Source organism: Hemibagrus wyckioides, linkage group LG28 (genome assembly GCF_019097595.1).
Source record: "Hemibagrus wyckioides isolate EC202008001 linkage group LG28, SWU_Hwy_1.0, whole genome shotgun sequence".
NCBI lineage: Eukaryota > Metazoa > Chordata > Actinopteri > Siluriformes > Bagridae > Hemibagrus > Hemibagrus wyckioides.
The window spans coordinates 5,607,039-5,632,325 of record NC_080737.1 but is presented as its reverse complement, the minus strand read 5'-3'; the positions used below and the strand labels follow the sequence as shown (position 1 = coordinate 5,632,325).

The 25,287-nt window shown below is 40.1% G+C and overlaps 1 protein-coding gene across 1 annotated transcript; it reads left to right on the top strand.

Moving 5' to 3' along the window:
* Positions 1–1,171: 1,171 nt before the first annotated feature.
* On the top strand, positions 1,172–17,533 carry si:ch211-284e13.4 (insulin receptor substrate 1-B). Its single transcript, XM_058383006.1, has 3 exons — positions 1,172–1,738; positions 3,134–6,373; positions 12,593–17,533. Exons 1-3 carry the CDS (start codon positions 1,387–1,389, stop codon positions 12,598–12,600), a joined length of 3,600 nt encoding a protein of 1,199 aa, XP_058238989.1. The 5' UTR covers positions 1,172–1,386; the 3' UTR covers positions 12,601–17,533.
* The last annotated feature ends 7,754 nt before the right edge of the window (positions 17,534–25,287 follow it).

Sequence of the window (25,287 nt, the reverse complement as noted above, 5' to 3'; positions counted from 1 at the left end):
GAGCAGAGAAAATAGCAAAATGGGCACAGTGATGGAACTCCAGGACCAGGAATGACAAACATTTAATTACATTTGAAAGGCAGCTATTTTATTTAAATAGAGGTATTTTAACATATTTTAAACCAACAGTTAATATTATGATTTTTACTATGTGAAAGCACTTTGCTGGCTGCTATACCAAGGCATACTTAAATAAAAGGTCAACCAGCAGATGTCGTAACCGCTCAGAGCTGTGACCAGCCCTGGGTTGCCAGACCGCATTTTTCCCTACTCTGAGCTACTATTAAAGATACTCAGAAGAAAATGGCCGTAGTCTATGGGGATAGATAATAATATCATTTGCTTGACATTGTTTGATTTGTAAGCGTGTCGCTTTTAATTGTTTAATATTTTGAAATGGTTCATAACTAATATCATGTATTTTAAACCTAGATTGATTTGACTTTAACCTGGCAACCACTGTTTAAGAACGAGACGCGCAGACTTGGCAATGAACATGGAACGGGTGATCCCGCATTTAATAATTGAAAAGCCAAAAACGGTGTAGAAAAATGGTAAAAATGTAAGGTTTCTTTTTCTTTGAAAACAAGTTGCCACTCAAGCAGCATCTGAATATTTATCACGTCAAATGAGAAAGGCACAAAAAGGAGAAAGAAGGAACAAGAAGATTAAACCAGAGAAGCCCATATTATCATTAAGCTACTACAGACACGGGGTTGCCAGACATTCACCCGAAAGATCTTCATTGGGCTGTGATGGAAAGTGCTTGGGTGTGTTGAGAAAATTTGGCCTGTTTCTTAAAATAAAAATCAACTGGTTTTACGCAAAATGGAAATATATGAATGCGACTACATTTTAGATGTGGATTGAATTAATTCATTTCCATTCTGGAATTCCGATCAATAAATGATTTCCTCGGATGAAATCTGCTATATTATGCTTTTGTTAAATTCCTAATTATTTCAGTGATTAAGCAGTAAATTCAGTTATTGTTCTGACATGATCCCCAATCCACCTATGTGAATTTGTACTGTTTCAAAAAAGGATTGTATTGTGCACAGTATGCAATTTGGACTAATTTTGAGCAAGGGGTGGGATGGAAACCAGAAAACCAATCTGGCAACACTGCGTACAGTAAACAGTTGTGGTGCGCTCTGTCGCGGCACGGCCTTCAGTGCAGACGTCGCGCATGCCGCATGTGCGCGCCCGTTAGTTTGGGTTCGTGTTTGGGTGCACAGGACACCAGAGAGACTTGAAGGAAAACACACCTGCTCTCTTTTTTCGAGGGCATGATGAGAGAGAGAGAGAGGAGGAGGAGGACCATAGCGAGCACAACGATGAGCGAACGTGCAGCGTAGGGATTTTTAGTCAGAAAAAAAAACAGCAATGGAGAACCAAGCGGCCACGGAGCCGCGATGCTATGAGGACGTCCGCAAGAGCGGTTACCTGCGCAAGCCGAAATCCGCGCACCGGCGTTTCTTCGTGCTCCGTGCGCCTTCTGAGCGCGGCCCTGCCCGCCTCGAGTACTACGAGAGCGAAAAGAAATTCCGGAGCAAGTCGCCGGTGCCCAAGAAGGTTGTCGACCTGGATTCGTGCTTTAACATCAACAAGCGAGCCGACTCCAAAAACAAGCACATGATCGTGCTGCACACTCGCGGAGAGAGCTTCGCAGTGGCCGCGGACACAGAGGAGCTGCAGAATGAGTGGTATCAGGCCATGCTGGACCTGCAGTGCAGAAGTAAGCTAGAAATAAATAAATGCACCCGTATGATCTCTGTACCAAATTCGCCATAGTTCCGCCCATCAGTTATCTTAATGCACACCCCTGCATAAGCATCATGTCAAATCCGTTCCCCACACCCTGATCGTATTTTGATGGAAGTTGTGACTTGTAATGCAGCGTTAATAAATGCACGGCGTCGAGGCGCAGCTGCACGCTCTGTTTCAGCGGTGTCGAACGCAAAGTGTCGATTGTATTTTTGATATTTCCCCATGTGCACTATTTTGGTGCAGTCGGGAATCACTGTGTGTGTGTGTGTGTGTGTGCGCGCGCAATTGAATGCGTGTGTAAGAGGGTGTCGCATTGTGCAGCGGAGGCTACTGCAGCGCGCACGGTCGTCTGTTTTTGGTTTTCAGCACGTTTGGTGCGCGTAACCTACATTTCCATGCCACAGCACCGCGTGTCGGGGAGGGCGTCCGCAGCAGCGACGTGTTTTCATTAGGAAACGGGGTTTCCTTCGCACGTCTCTCGTGTTTTGGCTGCCGTGGTCTCCCACCCCATCTTTGCATGATCACAGGGTTGAACGAGAGCACCGGATTCGGTGGGACGTGATTAAGCGTTTTGCTCACCAGCCAAAGCCGTGTCCTTGTCCGCTGAATAGCCCGTTACAAACCTAATTTTATCTGCTTGTGTGTAAACGTCGTTATTACACTGCCGACTCGTAGCCTTCTCCATACAAGCCCGTTTTAATGTCCCAGCGTATCAAATGTATCAAGTGATTTTTAGTACAACCAAATGCATAACCCAGCAAATATGAAACAGGATGAACTGAAAATGCATAAAAATGATTATTCCACTATTCCATTATAACACTTAATAATTCACTTTAACGTACATCTTTTAAATGTGCAATATTGTATATTCTTTATTTAAAATCAATTATTTAATTTTGGACTTGTTTTTAATCATTGGCCAAAACATTCAGCATTTTGCAGGTTATTCACTAATTAAGTAACCCTCTATCCTGTGGAGCTTATCCTCAGAAAAACAAAGCAGGAATGCACCCCAATTGGGATGCTACTCAATCACAGGACACCATGCATACACACATTCACACACTCATTCACACCTAGGTGGCAATTTAGAGTAGCCAATCTGCCTACAGGCATGTTTTGGGAGCTGGAGGGAAAATGGAGAACCCAAAGGAAAATGACATGGATGCATGGAGAACATGCACAGAGACAAGTCACAGACAGTGTTTTCTCACACGCTCAGCATTTTCTCACACACTACATAATCACTGTAGTCTTTGTGGTCAAAATGTATAGTAATTCCAAAACCCCTTTTTTCAGTATGCTATTTATATGCCATTATGTTGTTTCAGTTGTTGTTTTGTATCTTGTGTCACTATAGGTAAGACCCCAGACGACTATGGCAGTGGAGGAGAATGTGGACTGCTATCACCTGGCCCTGCTTTTAAGGAAGTATGGCAGGTGAAGTTATGGCCCAAAGGCCTAGGGCAGGCAAGGAACCTGATCGGCATCTACAGACTCTGCCTTACTGATAATACGGTCAACTTTGTTAAACTCAACTCAGATGCACCTGCTGTAGTGCTCCAACTGATGAATGTGCGCCGGTGTGGACATTCAGAGAACTTTTTCTTTATAGAAGTGGGCCGTTCAGCCATGACAGGACCTGGAGAGTTTTGGATGCAAGTGGAGGATTCTGTAGTTGCACAGAACATGCATGAGACTCTCCTAGAGGCTATGAAAGCCTTGAGTGAAGAATTCCGTCAACGGAGCAAAACCCAGGCAGTGGGAACTTCCTGCGGAGGTGGCACAGCCTCTAATCCTATAAGTGTGCCGTCACGACGCCACCATCCAAATTTGCCACCTTCCCAGGTAGGCTTCTCTAGACGGGCTAGGACAGAGACTCCTGGAGTGCCACACAGCACCAACACATCGCCCACATCTCGACAAGGCTTTTCCAGGTCTCGCACAGCCAGTATTGGTGCACGGACAGAGGATAGCAGTGGTAGAATGACTGCTCTCAGCACTAGCCCAAGCCTCAATGGCTCCTCTTGTTCCACCACCCCTACCCTACGGCCTAAACCCACTAGAGCACCTACCCCAGCTAAGATCACACTTAGTTTGGCGCCATATACCCCTAAAAACCCAGCACCTTCCCCTGCCCCTAGTCTCTCATCTAGCTCTGGCCATGGATCAGAGTGTGGACTGAGTGGAGCTCCATTAGGTACAGTGCCCATCTGCACCTATGCTCGGATCCCACAGAGAGTGTCCATGTCAGGCTCTCCGAGTGACTATGGCTCCTCTGATGAGTATGGATCTAGCCCTGGTGAGCACTCCCTTCTTGCTGCTGGTCTCTCTACTGCATTAGTAGATGGCTCTACTAGTTGTATATTAGTGGGGCACAGAGACACTACTCACAAGAGAGTACATGGGCGCCGGATTCTTCGACACTCCTCCAGCAGAGAGTATGAAGCTGAGCGTAGGTTACTTAGCAAGCGCACTTCTCTTCCACCTTCCACTGCTCAGGAGCGCATAGTACCTCATTGCAGAGAAGAAGAAGATGAAGAAGATGAAGACTACGCAGTGATGTCTCGCAGCACCAGCAGAGAATCCTTCACCTCTCGTCGAGGCTCAGGAAGCTCAGTAACTCCAAGTGGGCAGGTGGAAACCTCAGCAAATAAAGGTGTAAATACAAAGGAAGGTCTGGAGAACACATCAATTGACAGTGGTTACATGTCTATGCTACCAGGTGTTACAGCCCCTGCAAGTCTGTCTCTTTCAGTATCTGAAACAGAACCAAAGGGAGGGGATGAATACATGACTATGACCCCCAACAGCAGTGTTTCACCCCCACAGAACATCCGCCTTCCTGTCTCTGAAGGCTACATGATGATGTCTCCCCATAGCAGCTGTTCACCAGATCTACATGGCATGAGTGGGTGCTTGTGGGGTAGCAGGAGCAGCATGGAGAGTCGAGCAGGTAGTGACTACATGAACATGTCACCCATTAGTGCCAGGTCAGCCTGCAGCACACCCCCTTCACACACAGAACAACATCCACTACAGCCCAAAACAGTGTACTCCTACTTTTCCCTCCCACGATCTTACAAACATACTACCCTCTCTACTCGCTTTGAGGATAATCTGGGAGATGCAAGGAGGCCAGAAGCGATTTCTAGGGTTGAAAGTGTGTCTGGAAGGAGGACCGGACGTGGTGGTTATCCGAATAGAGCGGACTCTTCTTCTGGCCCCAGTGGAGGCGGAAACCTTTCCCTGTCCTCCTCATCATTCTCTTCCAGTTCAGCAAGCACGGAGAGCTTGGAGGACAAACCTCTATCCCTGCCTTCAGGTGGAATTGGGAAGGCCACCAGGTCAAGCACAGGACACAGGGTAGGGGGTGTTCACCCCAAAGATTCAGCCCACCATTTTCACCAGCAGAGACGAGGGGCAGGTGTCCAGAAACAGGGTCATCCACAGCAACGAAAAGGCAGGCCCTTTAGTCTCTGCGTGGATATGTCCAAAGCCAACACTCTACCTAGAGTCAAAGAGACTATACAGCCATTGGTACCCCAAAGCTCTGGTGAATATGTTAGCATTGTTTATCCGGGTGATCAGGGAATGTGCAAAAGAGGGGTAACAGGTGTAGATCAGGGGAGCACTGTGGTTCAAGGGCATTCAAGAGCTTTATACCAACCATCTTCATGCCAAGTTGGTGGCACCAATCTGCCCCGCAGTTTCTCAGCACCCCTCTCCACTTCTATCTCTGTGTCCTCAGAGTATGTTAACATGGATTTGGGCCATTCATCATCTCCTTTGTCCTGCACATCACTCTCTTCTTTTAATCCCACCCAAGCAATAGCTCCAAAAGCAAGAGAGAATCCCGCAAGGGCTCCTCAAGTGGCACAGGAAGCTGAAAAGGGACATAGAAAGAATGGTGTGTCCACCTTGCCCTCTGGAGACATGACCGGTACCCCTTTCACAGACTACACAGAAATGGCATTTGGAATGGCTATAGTAGAAAGCCCTTTACATGGTCCTAAACCTGGGCAAATTGCTGAGCCCACCTGTATTGAGCAGGACCAAAGCATGACTTTCCACTCACCCAAGGCATTCCCCAAGTTAGACCAAGGTGCCAGACTGGTCAGAGCAGAATCATCAGCAAGACGGAGGCATCGCTCAGACACCTTCAAGACACCTCCAGAACTCTCTATTTCTCCATCCTCCTCCTCCTCCTCCTCCTCCATTTTTGGAGAAACTCCCCAGGCCAATATACCTCGATGCCATGGGATAGAGAGTACACTTTGGGCTACTGGGCAGCCATCTGCTGCACAGTGCACAGGTCCTGGGCTGGCAGCTCTAACTACAGCCCAGGCTTCATCTTTGTCACTGGAACAAGGTCTAAACTACATTGACCTTGACTTGGCTGGAAAGGACAATGCTCAGATGAACCTAGATGGATCTTCTGTGCCACACTTCAATGTTTTGGGAGAAGGGTTAACAATGGGATTAGGTGGAACAGCAGCTGGGGGAAGCAACAATTCCAGCATCAACACATATGCCAGCATTGACTTTTTTAAGTCAGAGGAACTAAGAGTTCACCAAAATACCAGGAAAGACAGCAAAGGTTTGTAATTGATTTGTAATACATTTACACTCTATCACAAAATTGGTGATAATTATTTTAATTTACATTTGATTATCCCAGTGGAATGATTCCCAGTGATAAAAGAATTCCCAGGCGATGGCCCAGATTGATGCATTAGTTGTGATTACCATTTCGTTAGTTGTGATTTTATACTGACTGGGATTTCTTTTATTTTTGTTAAAATATGTATCTTACATACAAGATTTGTTATACATAATTGCTTTAAAACATATCAAGATTATTTTAATTTAACCAATATGAAGTAAATTAACTTTAATTTTATATTATATGCTAATGACTTGTGTTATTGACATCTATTCTTCAGTGGATAAAATGCTATTTATTTACGGAACTAGCAAACAGACATTGATATTTCAATTATAGCATTGTTTACCGCTCCACTATTAGTGCGTCTTTCAGGCCTGTTTGTTTAATAGTATCTGGAGACATATTGAAAGAAGAGTGAAAACCTGATCACTCCCATATAGTAGCGCTAACCAAATTGTGTGTGTGTGCCATAAGATAAGAGTGTTAAATCTTATGAGGAACTGCTGGGTAAGAGCAGTGAGCATATGTGTGTGTTTCTTTATTATAACCATATACTGTGTCATTTAATGTATGCTCTGTGATTAGAGATAATGAAGAAAGTATTAAAGCATTTGTGGGTTTGTGTAGAATATAGTACATGTGAGAAGGCACACACAGCCAAAGTTGTGCAGCCATTGTTCCTATGAGACTAGGCCAGATATTTAAGGTGCTACTAAGGGATTCCACTGTGCAGTCATATAGCTGAATGCATATATTTAATGCACATGGTGATTGTGGATAATTACGGCCATTTAGGCTCACTCCTGCTGAAAATGGCCTTGATTATTGCTTAGTGTTTTAGTGCCTCTAGTCTCTCTCTCCCTTTCTCTCTCTTTCTCTCTCTCACACACACACACACACACACACTCTGGGTGGTTTTACATATGTAGTATTTAGTCCACTTGAATTGAACCCTTATATGTTTAGCCCCTTGGCATTTAGACAGGTGTTCAGACAGCAATAACATTTGGTACAGCAGACCATAAGAACCATTAAGCAATTGGGTCCTGCTTCTCATCTGATTAGTTTCTGTCTTTATTAGAACAGTATTTCATAAGTGTTTTATTGAGCTTAAACCACAGCAATATGCCAACAGTTAAATCTTTTATTTCACAGTCATCAAATTTAAATGAAATTATTTACAAAATGCAACTTGTTACCAAGAAACTGCAACATTATGTCCTGAAGACCAGGGTGGAAACCTTAAAGTTACAGCTTTGCATATAACAGTCACAAAGACACATACAAACGCCTGAGGTGCATTAGAAATAGTCAATAACTATCTAGCACATCCACATCCTCACAGAGAAAGACTGTGGTTCTCTGTAGAAAATTAGTGTGTAAAAAGCAGTAAAAGGTGGAATAAGTGCATTATCTGATATTTTGAGGAGTGGATAAATATGTATTCAAAGACAATACAGAGAGAGCAAAAATAATGTAATGTATAGGTTTTCATGGAAATGAAGAGGAGGTAACTCCTCTGGAATCTGGATGCAGGAAGACAAGCAGGGGCATGAAGTCTAGAGAAGGAAAAAGCCTGTTGGGAGACTGTCAGTGAGTGCAAAGTGTAAGGTGTCACTGTGAATGAGGCACCACAGAAGTGCAATGAATCCCAGTGCTGAGGTGAGATGAGGTTAGGTCAAGTGAACTGAGAAGAGAGAAAGGGGAAGAGAAGAGGCACGGGTAGGATGGCAAAGGTAGGAAAAGGGCATGAGTGGAATAATACCTGGGTCAAAAGGTGTCCCAATTTTGTGCTGGTCTTAAACGATTATGTTCTCAGATTATCCTATGATACAGGATGTAATCTGGGACATTAATCAAGTCATGGCTGCCCCAAATTAAAATATTAAGCATGCTCAATGTTTAAGACTCAATATCCTGTAGTGTCTGTGTGAGTGTGTGTGGAGCAAACAGCAACCTGAAAGCAGAAACACCGTTTGCCATGTTTGTTTTGATCTGAAGTCACGATTGTTCATGAGTAATTCTGTGAGAAAACAGAAGACAAGAGTTGATGAGTGGGAGGCTGGCTCACTCCAGAGCTGTCTAGACAGCCAGCTTGCTTTGGGTCAGAGAAGCCATAATCAAGCCAGACCGTCGGTGGTCCGAAAAACACCGCTGTCCATTATACAGGATCACTAATGAGTTTCATTTTGCATACTCTGTGTGTGAGAGCAAGAGAAAGAAAGAATTTAAACCATCATATAGCTCTATTTATAGCATAGTAGTGTGCGTCTCGGAGTATAATAGAACATGGGTTCTCTAATTATTTGCAGCCACAGATGTCTCTATCTATAAAAAAAGATACTATTGATCTTATGTGTTTTATTTATTTTGATATTTTTTTTACCTTTGCTTCTCATTTGTAGTCTTTTTTGCCATGAGCTGGAATACTTTACCATATTTTCTTTATGGGTCACTTTTTCAGTGAAGCCACAATAGAAGGGCATTTTTCTGGCCTATCTGTTAGCCAAGGACTGATACTGATAAAATGGAATATTTCCTGTGGAAGAGCAGACAGCTTGGCAATAACATTGGTACTCAAGGACCTCTTCTGGGTACAACCAATGCACCTCATAAACATCATTGATAAAGATGTTTTACTATCAATAATGAATGCTTTCATGCGGAAGCACTAATCTGTAATGTGCGGTAGGGAAACATTGTTCTAAATATATTGAAAACTGTCCAAGCTAACATCAGTGGCTTACCATTATTATGTTTCATGGTTTACCATAAGATGATTGCTTGGAACAGCTTGGAGTTAAATGTCACGCTCGGTTCGATGCAGATCGATTGATCCCAATGTAACATGTGGGAGGTTTTGGCAGGAGGCACATGTGCAGGGTTACATGTTCAATTATTAATTAAACACTGATTTTTACAAAGTGCTCACAATGGAGACTTCCATAAATGTTAAATTATCAATCGAAACTGATGGCTGGAGACATCAAAAAGAGTACGAATGTCCAAATCCACACATTACTATGTAGATTTCAAGAGTTTTAGAATAACACATTAGTTAGTGATTTATGATTTAGGCATTTAGGTTGTTAGAATATCTTAAGTTCAGACCGTGTCAGACATATTCAAGCTATGCTTTGTAACAATATCTTTATCTTTGCGTCAGTAGTGTCAGGCTCAGCCCTTCAGTGCATAACATTCTGAGCACCTGGCTTCATATTCTCTTTGCGAGATCTAATGTGAAAGGAACTAGAATCAAGGGGGAAATACATCCTTTAAAAAGGCTTGAGGTGTTTTGCTGTGTTTTTTGATTTCTTTTACTCAGGTTAGTATATGGACATCTTGATTATGTATGGAATGGCATATCAATATATAAACTGTTACAGATGAAAATGGATGTGACTGGATTTTTAACTGATCTGTCTGCTGACCGATTTTAGCAAATACCTAACAGCAATTCAGGCTACATAAAGCCAATTCTACAGTCTGCTTCTGTAAGATTCCTAACAAGCTCACCTCTCCCTGCAGTTATGTTTGTTGTCCTTTAAAGATAATTAGACTATAAGTAGAATCCATCCACTGTGGCACAGTGCATTCCATCACTGTGTGAACACATTAGGGCGACAGGTTGAACATCACTTTCCAATGCTTTTTAGCTAGTTTAGTGTGTGTATTCAGAGAATGCCAGCTGACAAAATCTGATCCAGACTTGTTTTTGGGTGCTACTCAGTCTGGAAAAACCTCCCAGGCATTGCCGTAGACACAGCAACCAAGGAAAATCGGTCATTGAGCTATACCGAGGGCTCTGTTGATGGACATGAGCTTCCATACTGCACAGTCTCGGTGTCAGAATCAACAATTTCAGCTGAGACAGCGGGGCATCCTTACAAATGCAATTTGTTAATTGGTATGTTTGTAGAAATGTGGGATTTTTTTATGCTTCACATATTGTCTAATGTGGTTTGGTGGCACATGTAAATGTACCTTGCTGTTTATTCATGTTAATTTATTAAGGACCTACTTTGTCTTGTCCTCATTTAGATCTCATCTCCCTGCTGTGTGTCAAACACCCCCCCCCACACACACATTTATCATCATCGCACACAGATATGCACACCACATGTTTGTCTCTATTCCTATTCTGTTTCTCTGTTTCTTCCTTTTTCTGTCTCACCCTCTGTTTCTTTCTCTATCTCTCGCTTTTATTGGAAGTGGGAATAGTGAGTCAGGGGCACTTAAACTGAATGAAGTAGAGAGAGAGAAATGGAAAAGAAGGACCAGGAGATAGAGAGATGTGAAAAGCCACTCCAAAACAGAGGTTGATTCATCCTTTCTTTTGTGATCGCTTCCTGTCATGTAGGTAGAGAGAGCAAGGGATTCAGGAGGAGGAAGGAGGGGGAGGCATGAAGAGGGATGTTTTTCAACTTATCTCAATAGAGCTTAGTCAGATTAGATGCTATGGCTGAGAGTGTGTGTGTATGTGTATGTGCTTTACCATGCACATTCAGTTTCATTATAAGAAAATAATCAATCAAAACAGAGGCAGATTTACTGTTATTACTCCAAACACAATCATTCTGTTATGCCAGCATACCCCAAAATGATACTTATCAGTAATATATTTATAGTGTATAATTATTACCATTAGCTACTGTTAAATAAAATTTACATGGAATTCTGAATTAAGAATGGAGAATTCAACAGTGCTGTAGTATAAGTATTTGTAATATGTCTGGCTTGCATGTCTTTTTTTTTTTCTCGTCCCCGACTGTGACCTCGTCTGGTCGCTGGTGTGTTGCCAGACATGTCTGTGTGTGTAGACTTGTCCAAGCACAGACAGCAATATATTATACTGAAGAAGAAAATGAGAAGGAGTGACAGAGACTGAGAAGGGAAAGGAGAGAGCCAAACTGAGAGATCCGAGGAAGTGACACAAACAGAGAGAGAGAGAGAGAGAGAGAGAGAGAGAGTAGAGAAAATCACTGAGTGCCAGACAGGCCTGTCGAGGTCCCAGGGGAGCTGTTCAATAAACGCCTGTGTGTGTGTGTAGAGACGACCAGACTGAGGAAGACACAAGCGAAAGACAGAGAAAGTGAGAGGATAGATAGCACCAAGGGAAGTTAATGAACTCCTCAAACACCGAACAGTCACTTCTCCCCCTGCTCGTTGACATTATTAAGAATCATGTCATAGCTCTCTATTGTTATTACCCAGGTACGTGTGTGTGTGTGTGAGCTGTGTGTGGGTGGGGAAGCGTGGGTCGTTTTTGTGAAAGCCTAGGTGAATATGCATGATTACTTTTGGTCATGTGTCTGCTCTAGTATAACATCTAGTCTCTGCAGTCTCTGTTGTGTATGTGACGCTGGACATGCAGCACCAACAGTTTTGAAAAACCAGACTATTTAAGAAAGACGCTGAATTACACAAGAAACGTTTGCTTTAGGGCTCCCAAGTGACGCAAAGGCCTGTGTGTTCACCCTGTCATTGGGCGATCACGAGATTAAGTAAGTTTAAATTGCATTGCTGTCCAAGTGGTGTGGATAGAAAGGAGCATTTCTTTCTCTGAGCAGCGTTTTAAGAAGATCTGGTGGCGTCACCTGCCTTTGAACAAGCAAACGTACTTTACTAGCATTATTGTCTCGTACATTTAGTATGTTGTTATACCACATCATTGGAATCTCAGATCTGATTGGTCAGAAGGTGCTGATTAAAATCTAGATCATTTCTGTAATTCTTTATACAATTTATAAGAACTATACATTGCCTGGGTAGCTACATAATATGGGATGCAACTGGATCTCTGTCTGCTCTAAATGGCTAAAGATACCGATATGAATAAGAATGGAATTGTTCTTTTCTTTTCTTTTATTTTGAGGTTCTGGTTGAAACTAGATGTGTATAATTAATTTATATCCAATTTATATGTAAAAGAACACAAAAACTTTAAAACCTAATACAGATACAGATTGTGTCATTGTATTACACCCCCACTACATAATACACGCTGCTGCACCGAGCCGGCGGAGAAGCATGAGGATGTTGTGGATTTGTTTAAGGTGATGGATGCAGGTTAACTGGCAGCTGTTGTTGTTTTCTGCACTGGCTGCCTGATGCAATAATTCTTATTCTGTTTTTTTCTTTCTTTCTCAGAGTGCTGATCGTCCTGCTTGCTGAAGAGGAACAGAAATGTGTGTGTGTGTGTGTGTTTGTGTGTGTGTAAGAGTGTGAGAGAGCGAATGTGTGGGTGTGTTGTATGCATCTCAGTGTGTGCGAGTCCTAAAGGTGTGGACGCTCACTCTGTAAGATTTTGTTTCCATCGGTTACAATCGGAACAAAATTTGCCAAAAGACTATTGGTCATTACCCAACCATGAACTCTAAGATGGACACGTCCTTCATCCAATCGGGAAGGATTAAAGCGACTCTGACTGCCAACCAGGAGCCAATGATATTCCTTCTTTTTTTTCCTTCATTATGAAATTTTAAAAATAATTGTAATACAGATGCTACGTAGTCTAACGATAGATAAGAAACATATATAGTCTACTCTACATAGTACTACTGAAAGAAGTATATATGACCTTTTTTTCCTTTTTTTTTTTCTAAAAAAAAAAAAGTGCCTCATTTTTGATTGTAGCCATTTTTTCACAGGTCCTAATGTTCTCTGTGAGAGGAAAGAGCTTTCTGTTTATTGTCTGTCAGTGTTTCCTTTTCCTGAAATAGTGTTTGTGTGTGAGAGAGAGAGAGAGAGAGAGAGAGTGATAGAGTGTGTGAGAGAGAATAGTAGAAAGAAATAGATGAGAGATGGATCAAAAGAGCAAAGAGTGAGATATAGTTTCGATATAGTTTGTATTATCTGATTGCCTTACTGTGTTTGTCAGGTATGTGTGTGTGTGTGTGTGTGTGTGTTTGCATCATCTATGCTGTGCCATGCTGTGCCTCTATACTCAACCCAACAACAGTGAACCATACATGAACACATGCTAATGTTAACACATATTACACACACACACACACACACACACACAACCATATACCAAGACCTCAAGCTGTCATAAACTGCAGTACAATTCATAAGCACTGGTGAACACGCATACTTTTATCCTCAATAGCTGCTCTTCTGCTCCTCTGAGCATGGAGGCACATCAGCTGACCAGCTCAGATACCCTGAGTGACTGAAAAAAGAGATTACTGTGTGTGTGTGTGTGTGTGTGCAATTGCAGTCTCCATTTATATTTATTTATAGTTTTATAGCCAGGGTAATTACGTTGTATTAAACTGCGACAGCTTCGATTTTATCGCTTTTACACCTCACACGCAGATACACTTGCGAGCATCTACATGCAGTTCTCAACTGACACATTCAAGTGCCTCCTCAATTCAGTGACAGTTAAAGGAAAAACTCCGCCCTGGAAAGTATATTTGTATTCAAATAATCGTGACGTGTTTAGCGATACTGGTGCTCACTCATTTGGCGTCATTTCCTCGAGAAGTTAGCGGTTGTGTGCCACACTGATGTCACAGGGGCACGCTGGTAATGCTAGCATAGTTACAATGCTGTTTAATTAAAGCAACAACAAAACAGATTCAGACATATGTGATAATGGGCAGGTTTTGATGTTAGCTTCTAAAAAAACAACCCCAAAAAAGCACTCACTTTTTTTTTGTTTTTGTAAAATTGCAATGCCAGATTAATGAGAAATCCAGTATGGAATTAGTGGAGAGGGATTAGTGCTGCAAATATTAGAGTCATACACTATATAAGAGAAGTCCTCCATTATAGAGCGGTCTTGTGAGACGATCATTATGGTGTTGATGGTTGTTGTAGTATGTGTTAGTTCAGTGTGTTTCAGGTTCAGAGTGAGCAGATGAGGAGGTAGAAAATAAATGGACAGACTAACGCACCATCACATCGTTATCTTTAGGGAGAGATGAAATGAGCCAAAGCCCACGGCACCGTGAGACGAATACCGTTGTATGGAAACTGGATTAATATAACAATTGAAGAAGCTTATAAATAAATATCATCTTACAAAATAAATACTGAGTGCCATTGAGAATCATGTATTTATTATAAAGAATAATATGCAAGTCATTCAGGGTGGAGTTTTCCTTAAAGAAAAACACCAGTCTGATAAACACAAGCTACAGTAGAGAGAATTACACACTCGCATCAGCTACAATCAGACGTCTGAATTTTTTTTACACTCAGCAGTACACGACAGCAGGACTGTGGTCTTACACATATTCTCCCATACACAATTTTATACACAACTGTTTTTACGCACTCAGATCCGCTGCACATTTCCGTTCTTTCGGCTACACTAAACGTGTTGTAATGTAAAATTCTAAAAGGTGAGGGTGGGGGATTCCGCCAGAGGGCTTTAAATGTGAACAGGGTCTTTTTACGATCAAGAGATAGCGGTGTCTCTCTAAAACACCACTAACTCCACTTTTTCCTGGAAAATCTTTTCTATCATTGTCACAAAAATTTTCTTAATGTTTCTGTTTTTTTTTTTTTTCTCCTTTTAGATTTTAGATATTTAGAGACGGACCGCTCGCCTTTCGACCTACTAAATTTCGACTGCCTTTAGACTTTTCTAATCTGTTTTAGTTTGACGGAAAGCTAGATGTGATATCAGTGCCAAGATTCTCTGTAGTATTTCTGCATCAAACAAGCCAAACATTTCTGCTTTAATCTTTTTATTTATTTATTTATTTATTTATTTATTTTTTATAGAATTTCTGGCAGTATATGATAAATTCTATCAAATGAAAAGTGAAAAAAATTACATTAAAGTGTTAGAGGTGGAGCTACACAAGGTTCTACACTGGAAGGTTGTGAGTTTGGATCCCATAATTGACCCTTACAGAAAGATCACATGACGTTCAAGCGATTCATCACATAATTCCCATGTGTGTGTTTTTTTTGTCCATGTGAATCATCAATTTGCACTTTTTTTCATATGATTAATTTATTCTCGATATACACTATATTGCCAAATGTTTTGGGACACCCCTCCAAATCATTGAATTCAGGGGTGGGACTCAGCCCCTTAGTTCCAGTGAAAGGAACTCTTAATGTTTCAGCTTCATACCAAGACATTTTGGACAATTTCATGCTCCCAACTTTGTGGGAACAGTTTGGGGATGACCCCTTCCTGTTCCAACATGACTGCACACCAGTGCACAAAGCAAGGTCCATAAAGGCATGGATGAATGAGTTTGGTGTGGAGGAACTTGACCGGCCTGCACAGAGTCCTGACCTCAACCCGATAGAACACCTTCGGGATGAATTAGAGTGGAAACTGTGAGCAAGACCTTCTCGTCCAACATCAGTGCCTGACCGCACAAATGTACTTTTGGAGGAACGGTCAACAATTCCCATAAACACAATCCTAAACCTTGTGGAAAGCCTTCCCAGAAGAGTTGAAGCTGTTATAGCTGTAAAGGGCGGGACAACTCCATATTACATTCATGTGCATGTAAAGGCAGACGTCCCAAAACTTTTGGCAATATAGTGTATTTCACTACTCATGTATATTTATGTAAATTACTTGATTCATTTATTTTAATGTATCATTGCTACTTGTACAGTAAGGACTAACTTTTCACAGAGCAAGTGGTTTAAATTTTCATATACCATTTTCTCTCATATATTATTGTATATTGTTCACATGTTGATAGGAGTTGTGCAGATTCAGGACATGCTTTTCCCGCCCCTCACAATATATCAAAACTTATAATTACATGTGAGATGTGTGTGATTTTTCTGTAAGGGACTTGAGGGAACTCTTTAACCCACTATTCTTGGATTATATAGAATAGTTTGCCAATAAATACATGTACTGTAATGACTCTGATACAAGGTTATGTTGACAAAATGCCAAATATAAATGACATTGAATTATATTCAAATAGTTACAGGTTTGTTTTTTTTTTTTTTTTTTTACTACAAGGACCCTCTCTGCCATCCCTCTAGTTTGTATCTGAAATGTAAAGTACCTTCTTCCTTCTACCGCAGATTAGCAACAGGGCCAGGTGGTGCTGCTACATGTACACATGGGGTCATGTCTTAAAGACCTCCTTTGACCCTTTTTTCCCCTCCCTATACATAAGCCTGCTTAGCTCCATCGCAAGATTTGGCCGGTGAAACAAACAGAGCATCTCAACGAGTGTGTATGTGATGTGTGTGTGTGTGAGATCATGTCTGTCTTTCTTGTTCTCTTTGCTCTTGCGCTGATGTGTGTGTGTGACCACTGTCTGATTTGTTTAATCTCTCTTTTATTGCCTTATTGTCTGTATTAGCTCTTGCACAAACCATGGCAGCTGTATAAAAAAAAAAAAAAAATAGAAAAAGAAAAAAAAAAAGCTTTGCATCCTAGAACAGTTGGAACTCAGTTCTGTATTTTAGAACATTTTTCCAAATTCTGGCCGAGTCTGCACTCTAGAACAGCTGAGAATTTGTTTGGATCTGAAGATCCTTTAGTCTGGTTGTATGTAGAAATTTGTGTGTCTCTGGCCTTTGGTCTGTGAAGCAAAAAACATGGATGAGTGTGATGTAGAAATATGGCCAAGGCCGACGTATTCTCCAGAAAAAAAGGACATGATGATGATAATAATAATAATAATAATAATAATAATAATAATAATAATAATAATAATAATAATGACTAAAAGCAAAAGAAAGAAAGCCACGGCTTTCTCAAAGCACCTGCCATTTGTTGGGGAAAAAAAGGGTTTGATATGTACAATCAGGGTTCTGTTTATTGAGATTTATCCTATTCATGTATATCTGGTACTAATGAAGAATCCAATGACAATGATGTATAAAGAAAACTAAAGAAAGGATCAATAGGGTCTGGGGTGTGTACTTGTATGTATAAGGGGAATCAGTCAGGATTGGGGTGGGTTTGGGGCTTATATGGCACGGCTATGATAGAAATTTCTGTTCGGTTCAGAAATTCCTTCATGATTATTGCCTGTGATGTAAACAATGTCTTTTTGTTTAATGAAAAAAAAAAAAAAAAACGGAAAAGAAAAATGGAAATGTGTTGCGGGTCTTTTTTTCCCCCCCGATGTTGCTGTGGCTTTATTTTGTAACAGTGTGTGTGTGTGTGTGTGCGTGCTTTTTTCTTTTATTAAAAAAAGATAGATTTTGGCAAAGCATTGCATTTACAATTATGTCAATGGTAGTTTTTCACAATGATAGTAAGAAAACGTGTGTGTGTGTGTGTGTGTCTAGACAGAGACTCCCTTCCAGACTGATGTCTCGAGATAAGTCACCTGCCAGGCTACATGAAAGTAAAGGGAAAGACTGTGTATGTGTGTGTATATCCTATAGTCCTTAAACAGAACACACACACTTCAGTGTGTCTCTGTACCTGACATTGGCTCCTGAGGACACCTTGTGGTTCGGCCAGCAAAAAACAGGCAAACCCTAATTGCTATTTTCCAGTGGTGAAGAAAACAAGCAGGTTTGCCTACACAGCACAGCACACTAATGAGTGTGGATGACATGCAGGCAATGCAACTTCCAGCAAATAACCTTGGATAAGTGACACAGATCTGACATTCCCAAAATATGTTGGCCTACAAGTGCTTAGGAAGTAAGGCAGGCTACACTGACTGTTTTATTTTGTTTTGTTTTTTTTTGGTCAAATCACTGTTACATTTCTTTAACTAAATGAATGAATATAATACTGTATAACAATAGCAAGACAAATATGCTAAATGATACTAATTAGGGCAACGACACATTTCTCCAACCCAGTGTGGTAATATAGGTAGTGTTAGGGTTCCATCTGGTGTACAAAACGAGTACCTGCTTTTGGGCTACCATATCATATAACAATACAGCATAAATTCAATTGCTAACAAGACATTTTAAGGCAGGCAGACAGAAAAAAAAAAACAATAAAAAAACCCTCACCACAGAAACCTATCATTACCTTATCATTACATATACTTACCTATTACAGCAAAATTAAATTGGTGACAAGTGAAAAGAGGGAGCATTCTTTTTCAAGAAATTTCCTTTTTTACAGTAAGAGTGAGGTTTTTTTTCTTTAAAATTGGTTTAAAGCTTAAACTAATAAACTAAAAGAACAAACAAACAAAAAAAGATTTTGGTTGCCTCTGTATCGCCATAGCAACAGATAAAAAAAATGCTACCCAGATAGCAAAATATGTCTGGCCCAAATCTGACCCACACAATGCACTTACACTCTGCCCACATACCACAAAGAATGACCGCCCTTTGGTGGTCAAACATTGGCCAGCACAAGGCCAGCACTGGGCCACACCACATAAACCAAACCATAACCGGGCCACATCTGGTATGCCATCATATAAACAGTGCCATCACTGCCAGACCTGGTCCGCTTCTGGTTGACATACCACTTATCTTGCCAGAACTCAGCCAGCAGTGCCGGCTTAATGCCAGATCTGGCCCAGACATGTCTGCTATGTGGGTAGTGGAGGCTAAACTGTGTTGGCCTCCCAACCTACAATTCTGTATCTTTGGATTAAAAAACAAACCTGTTCAAGTCCTCAGTTATGAATCATTGCAGACATTTAAAAAATTAATTCCCAGAAAAGTTTTTAGATGTTTCCATGCAACAGAATATTTTCAGCAGATTCAGCATCAGCCAATCTATCCATTTCATGTATAAGCGTATCCAGTTCTTACAGTCCACATTTTTATTTATTTATATTTATTTATTGAATTTTGTAGCAAATGATAACGACTGTTTTGATTATTCTATTTTTGTCTATCTAAAAAAAAATACGTTTAAGGGGAGAAAGTGCACGCTTGACGCGTTTTTTTGCAGATGGAATTAACATGGAATTCGACATTCAGCGTGTGTTCGGCAAATACACGGAAGATGGTTAGAAACGGAAGAAATACTGACATACATAATGATGTATATTTACAGAATGACGGAAGCTCATGAGTCCGGATCTGGAAGGCGTGGCTTATCAAGGTGAAAGTAACTCGCTGCGCTTTGTGCAGGTATTATAGCGATGATTCTTTTCGTATTGTTTCTATTTCTTTTAGTCTAAAACAGACGATTTTCACCGATTTTTTTAGCTTGTGAAAAGGACCATTAGGCTACAGACTCTACTTGCATTTGGGTAAGCCGACATTTTCACTCGACTTTAGTCGACAATAATCGAATTTGTATTACTTTCGTGAAGACAACTTTTCCTTCATGTTATTGTTTCTTTCTGGTCTCTTTTACAGGATATGTTTGGGAAAAAAGGTAAGACTATCATTTCTCTTTTTTCGCGCTGCTACATTCTCTAAGTAAGACTGCATATGGTCTGTTTACAGGTTGTTTAATATTTGCCATTTCATCATAAGGGCCATTATTAGAATATGTCATTTTCTTACTCAAGGAATAAAATAACCAAGATTCTTGATCTTTAATATGATACCATTTAAGTCATGGTCAGTTTTGAAAGGTATATTTTCCAAGATGTAATTTGTAGTTTGTAGTCAGGCTGATACTGATCGTGCAATTTACCATATATCCTCAACACTTCCTGGAATTGTTCATCTCACTACTGGTGCAATAAACTTGATCATTCCAGCTTCCAAAGCTTAATCTTTTACACTAATACCACTAGAAGACCTCTGTGTTCTGCCTAAATAATTGTTATTTAGCCGAGTCAAGTCTCTGCTGTAAGCACAAATGCACCATGTTGCTGCATTGCATTATAACATGGTTACTGAGAGCAAAATGTTTTTTTTAAGGCTAATACTGAAACCCTAATTTTCTCCTTATAAGTGTTATTTTAAATAAAAGTAGGTTTTAAAACTAGAACACATTAGAAATAATTCAATATCAGCGTACTTTTTCTTTAATGCTGCTTTGATATACTCAGTGAACATAAAATTCAGGATATGTGCACTATATTTAATCTGTTGTTTTGTGTTTCTCTAAAACAGTTAAATGCCTTGAATTTGTTCCTGAAAAGGTACTTGCACCTTGTGAACAGTTCAGAAATAGCATTAAAAGAAAAAGAAAATCTATGAAGATGTCTTCACTGGAGAAGTGTAAAGCAGTTCTGTATTACGTGCCCATTGTTTCACGAGCTGGAACTGATATCCAAGCTGCACTGCAAGACCTCGACAAATACGGGGGTTTGTTACAATAGCATTAATAATTTTGTCACGTTTCTGTACATATAATTAAAAAGAGGAAGTGTTTATTCATTCTGTAAAAAAAATTGTTTACAGACAAGTACATCGCACTCGTGGTGCTCCATCACACATTTGATCGAGAGCTCATTATACCAGACAGCAGCAGAAATGTCAATAGAGACAAAACTATCACCGTTGACTGTCTGTTCAGTGAGGACGAGGGACTGTTCAAGTGCCGCCAGAATGATAAAGCGATAAGCAAGGTTGCAGAATGGCTTTGGGAAGTGGTATGTATCCTAAAGTACAGTGGGTTATTGAGCTGCTTTGCCCTGTGTTAATGTAAACACACTAGAGTCTATGAACAGTAGAAGTTAGTGACTGGTTTAAAAATATTTTATCTTTTCATTATTTTAAAATGTTCATATTTCTATTAGCATAAAAGGGGTTCTAAGAAGACTTTTATTTCAATGGTTTATTACTGATTTTCATATAAAGAGTATACCTTTAGTTGTCCCTCTGTGTACAGTAAGAGACAGTTTATTATTCCCTGAGCCAATCAATAGTCCTTAAAGAGCCCGTAAGTGCATTATGCATTATATGCCTCATATTAACAGGCGTCATATTTTACTCCACAGAAACATGAGAAACAACAGAAGCAGCCTAAAAAGGTAAGTCTTACAACCTTTAATAAATGGAATTAGTGGTGAACAGTAATATAATGTTGCTGCCATATCAATATCCTTGCCTAACCCCAAACCCAAATATTCCTCACTTAACCGATAGCAAACTCTAATTTAATTCAGTTCAATTTGCACATTTGTAAGTTAGCTACCTAAATAAATCACTCTCTAAATCAAAATAAAGTACTAATTAAATATGTTTACTAATGCCACAGTAGCTATTTTACTCAGCTTGGCTAGAACCTCACCAAGTTGTTCAAGAAGATAGCTATTATAATGTTTAAACCAGTATCCAAATTAATTACTGTGTGACCCTACAAACCCCACAGATTCTTAGCAATGGTGTATTTGTGGGAGGACAAATAGCTACAGTGTGACACTAACATGCTGACCAAGTCCAGAGAGCCACTAACAATCACCATACTTCACTGATCTTGTACTGCTGTAGAATTACAGCTTTTTAACAGAACATGGCTGAATGTAGCATCATATTTAAATAATATGAAAAGTAAGTGTACATAACTATATAAAAATAGATATAAATGATTGTGTTAAGTACTTCATTCTGATTGGACAATAGCTTTGTAATAACAGCTAATTAACCAGGGCTTCCTTAAAAAAAAGCTGAGGATCAATTGTTAAATTATTTTCAAGATATTTATTCGGTTTGTTTCTTGTTTTCAGAAAAGAAGCAGAAGCCAGAGGAGACAGGAGGAAAGAACTGCATAGAGGAAGAAAGAGCCAAAGGAAGGGTGGTTTGTTCAACAGAACGTCTTTAATTGGTATATAAGGTTTAATTTATGTGTCTGGTTCCAAAATATATAAGACTCAAGGATGTTCTCTTTACTATGGACTATCTCTTGAATCTCATGTTTTTGGTTAATATAGTAAATATAGAGAGGGAAAAAGAAAAAGAAATGTAAGACTACATAGTTATGTACATAATTACTTAAATGGCTGGGTTTTCTCTGGGCTTGTACGTTTCCTGAAATTGATTGGTCAGAACATTTATTTTTCTGTAAAAATCTGCGTTTCATTTTGTCTTATTAAAGTAAAAAAAGGGTGAGAAAGAAAGAGAGGCAGACAAACAGAAAAGAGAGACAGCAATGTTCATAACTGAGGCAATATAAGTGACAGGAACTTGTTTGTCAGATGGTAAAACTGCTATGCTAAACCAAAAAAAAACTTCCTGTGTAGTTGGATGTGAAACATTAAATCTGGAAATCTGGAAACCAGTATTGATTAAGTATTAATACATGTGTATTAAATGCTAATAGAATAAACTGTGTTTCATTTCTGATTAACAAAATGAATAAAAGCTGAAAAGGATATCAGATATCTTTACTATATTTTATATATATATATATATATATATATATATATATATATATATATATATATATATATATATATATATATATACACTATATTGCCAAAAGTATTCGCTCACCTGCCTTGACTCGCATATGATCTTAAGTGACATCCCATTCCTAATCCATAGGGTTCAATATGACGTCGGTCCACCCTTTGCAGCTATAACAGCTTCAACTCTTCTGGGAAGGCTGTCCACAAGGTTTAGGAGTGTGTTTATGGGAATTTTTGACCATTCTTCCAGAAGCGCATTTGTGAGGTCACCCACTGATGTTGGACGAGAAGGCCTGGCTCTCAGTCTCCGCTCTAATTCATCCCAAAGGTGTTCTATCGGGTTGAGGTCAGGACTCTGTGCAGACCAGTCAAGTTCCTCCACACCAGACTCTGTCATCCATGTCTTTATGGACCTTGCTTTGGTCACTGGTGCACAGTCATGTTGGAAGAGGAAGGGGCCAGCTCCAAACTGTTCCCACAAAGTTGGGAGCATGGAATTGTCCAAAATGTCTTGGTATGCTGAAGCATTCAGAGTTCCTTTCACTGGAACTAAGGGGCCAAGCCCAGCTCCTGAAAAACAACCCCACACCATAATCCCCCCTCCACCAAACTTTACACTTGGCACAATGCAGTCAGACAAGTACCGTTCTCCTGGCAACCGCCAAACCCAGACTCGTCCATCAGATTGCCAGATGGAGAAGCGTGATTCGTCACTCCAGAGAACGCGTCTCCACTGCTCTAGAGTCCAGTGGCGGCGTGCTTTACACCACTGCATCCGACGCTTTGCATTGCACTTGGTGGTGTATGGCTTGGATGCAGCTGCTCGGCCATGGAAACCCATTCCATGAAGCTCTCTGCGCACTGTTCTTGAGCTAATCTGAAGGCCACATGAAGTTTGGAGGTCTGTAGCGATTGACTCTGCAGAAAGTTGGCGACCTCTTCGCACTATGCGCCTCAGCATCCGCTGACCCCGCTCCGTCAGTTTACGTGGCCTACCACTTCGTGGCTGAGTTGCTGTCGTTCCCAAACACTTCCACGTTCTTATAATACAGCTGACAGGTGACTGTGGAATATTTAGGAGCGAGGAAATTTCACGACTGGATTTGTTGCACAGGTGGCATCCTATCACAGTTCCACGCTGGAATTCACTGAGCTCCTGAGAGCGACCCATTCTTTCACAAATGTCTGTAAAAACAGTCTGCATGCCAAGGTGCTTGATTTTATACACCTGTGGCCATGGAAGTGATTGGAACACCTGATTCTGATTATTTGGATGGGTGAGCGAATACTTTTGGCAATATAGTGTATATGTGTGTGTGTGTGTGTGTGTGTCATTCCATTCCAAGCTGTCATTCCATCTGTCTCTCTATGATGATAACAGAAAAGTGACTTGCCTATTGATTTGCTTCATTAAGGTAGACTTGCTCTGTCAGTCTTTAGTAATTCGTACCTGACCTCTCCCATCAAACCTGTTCACCTAGAAGGCATGATCCCTCTGGGATGGTTCAGCTTTTGGTAACAAAGAAGAAGCATTTTTTTTTTCAGTGTGCCAAAATTCCTAATCTTGTTTATCAAAATATAATTTTATGGAATTGAATAAACAAAACATGTTTGATGAAAGGAACACCATACACAGCTTAACAATAATATAACAGATCATGAAGAGATATGTACAAAGGCTGGTTACACGTCTAAATGAAACATTAAAAATACAACAGAATTTATGTAAATATGTATTTAATAGACATGGGATAAAAAATGCTATTAATAAATAATATAGTATTTTGTTTTATATATTGTAGTGGGAAAAAAGTCCCAAAATCTAAGCCTTATCAAATGAAAGCAAAACTTTCTTTTTAACTAGTAGTGCATGATGTTACCTTTCCTTACTTTTCCACATAAAGCTGTACATAATCCCTTTTGAGGCTTGGTTCATTTTCTACTTATGTATATACAATGATGCTTAGTCGATATTTCCAGTCAGACCTGCTGTCAGATAAATGCACGGTGTGACTGGGTGTAGAATAACAAAGTGAAAGCACTGGAGTTTTCCTGGTTGCTTTTATGTTCACAACAGATCATCCACCCCAGAGAGAGCTAGAGTTTTTCTGGAAAAATCAGTGGGTTAATATGATTATTAAGTATGATGTTTTAATGATTATAAACTCATTTGATCTCTCAATCCAGATAATGCCAGAAAAAAGTGAGACAAACATTTTATTGCTAAGACGTTGTAGATCATTTGCCTTTCTTACAATTTGTCCAGTTTTCTGCTAGTGTGTGAACTGCCAGATACCTGTCTAATGCTTCTGTAATGATTAGATATACTCATTACATTTATTTCATTAATGTCCTGTTCTTTTATTTTTAAATAATAAATAAATACTTGATCTTTGTTAAGAATAAGATATTTCTACATACAGCTTCTTTCAGTATATTCTAAATTATTTTAAAAATATGATATGTTTCTGTTCTGGTAAATGTTTATTGACAAAAAGGATGTGGACACCTGACCATCACTCCACCAAACTGTTGACACAAAGCAGCACACAATTGTCTAGCTCAGGGCTGTCAAACTCTGTACCAGCCTGAGAGTGAGTCTGAATGTTTAACACTCTCTATCTATTTTTAAACCCACTGCAAATAAGACCT

Excerpts from the sequence above, each read along its gene's own strand:
- si:ch211-284e13.4 (XM_058383006.1), top strand. The coding sequence starts at position 1,387 with ATGGAGAACCAAGCGGCCACGGAGCCGCGATGCTATGAGGACGTCCGC. Across the intron at positions 1,739-3,133 it reads GCTGGACCTGCAGTGCAGAA|GTAAGACCCCAGACGACTAT; the intron begins GTAAGCTAGAAA and ends GTGTCACTATAG.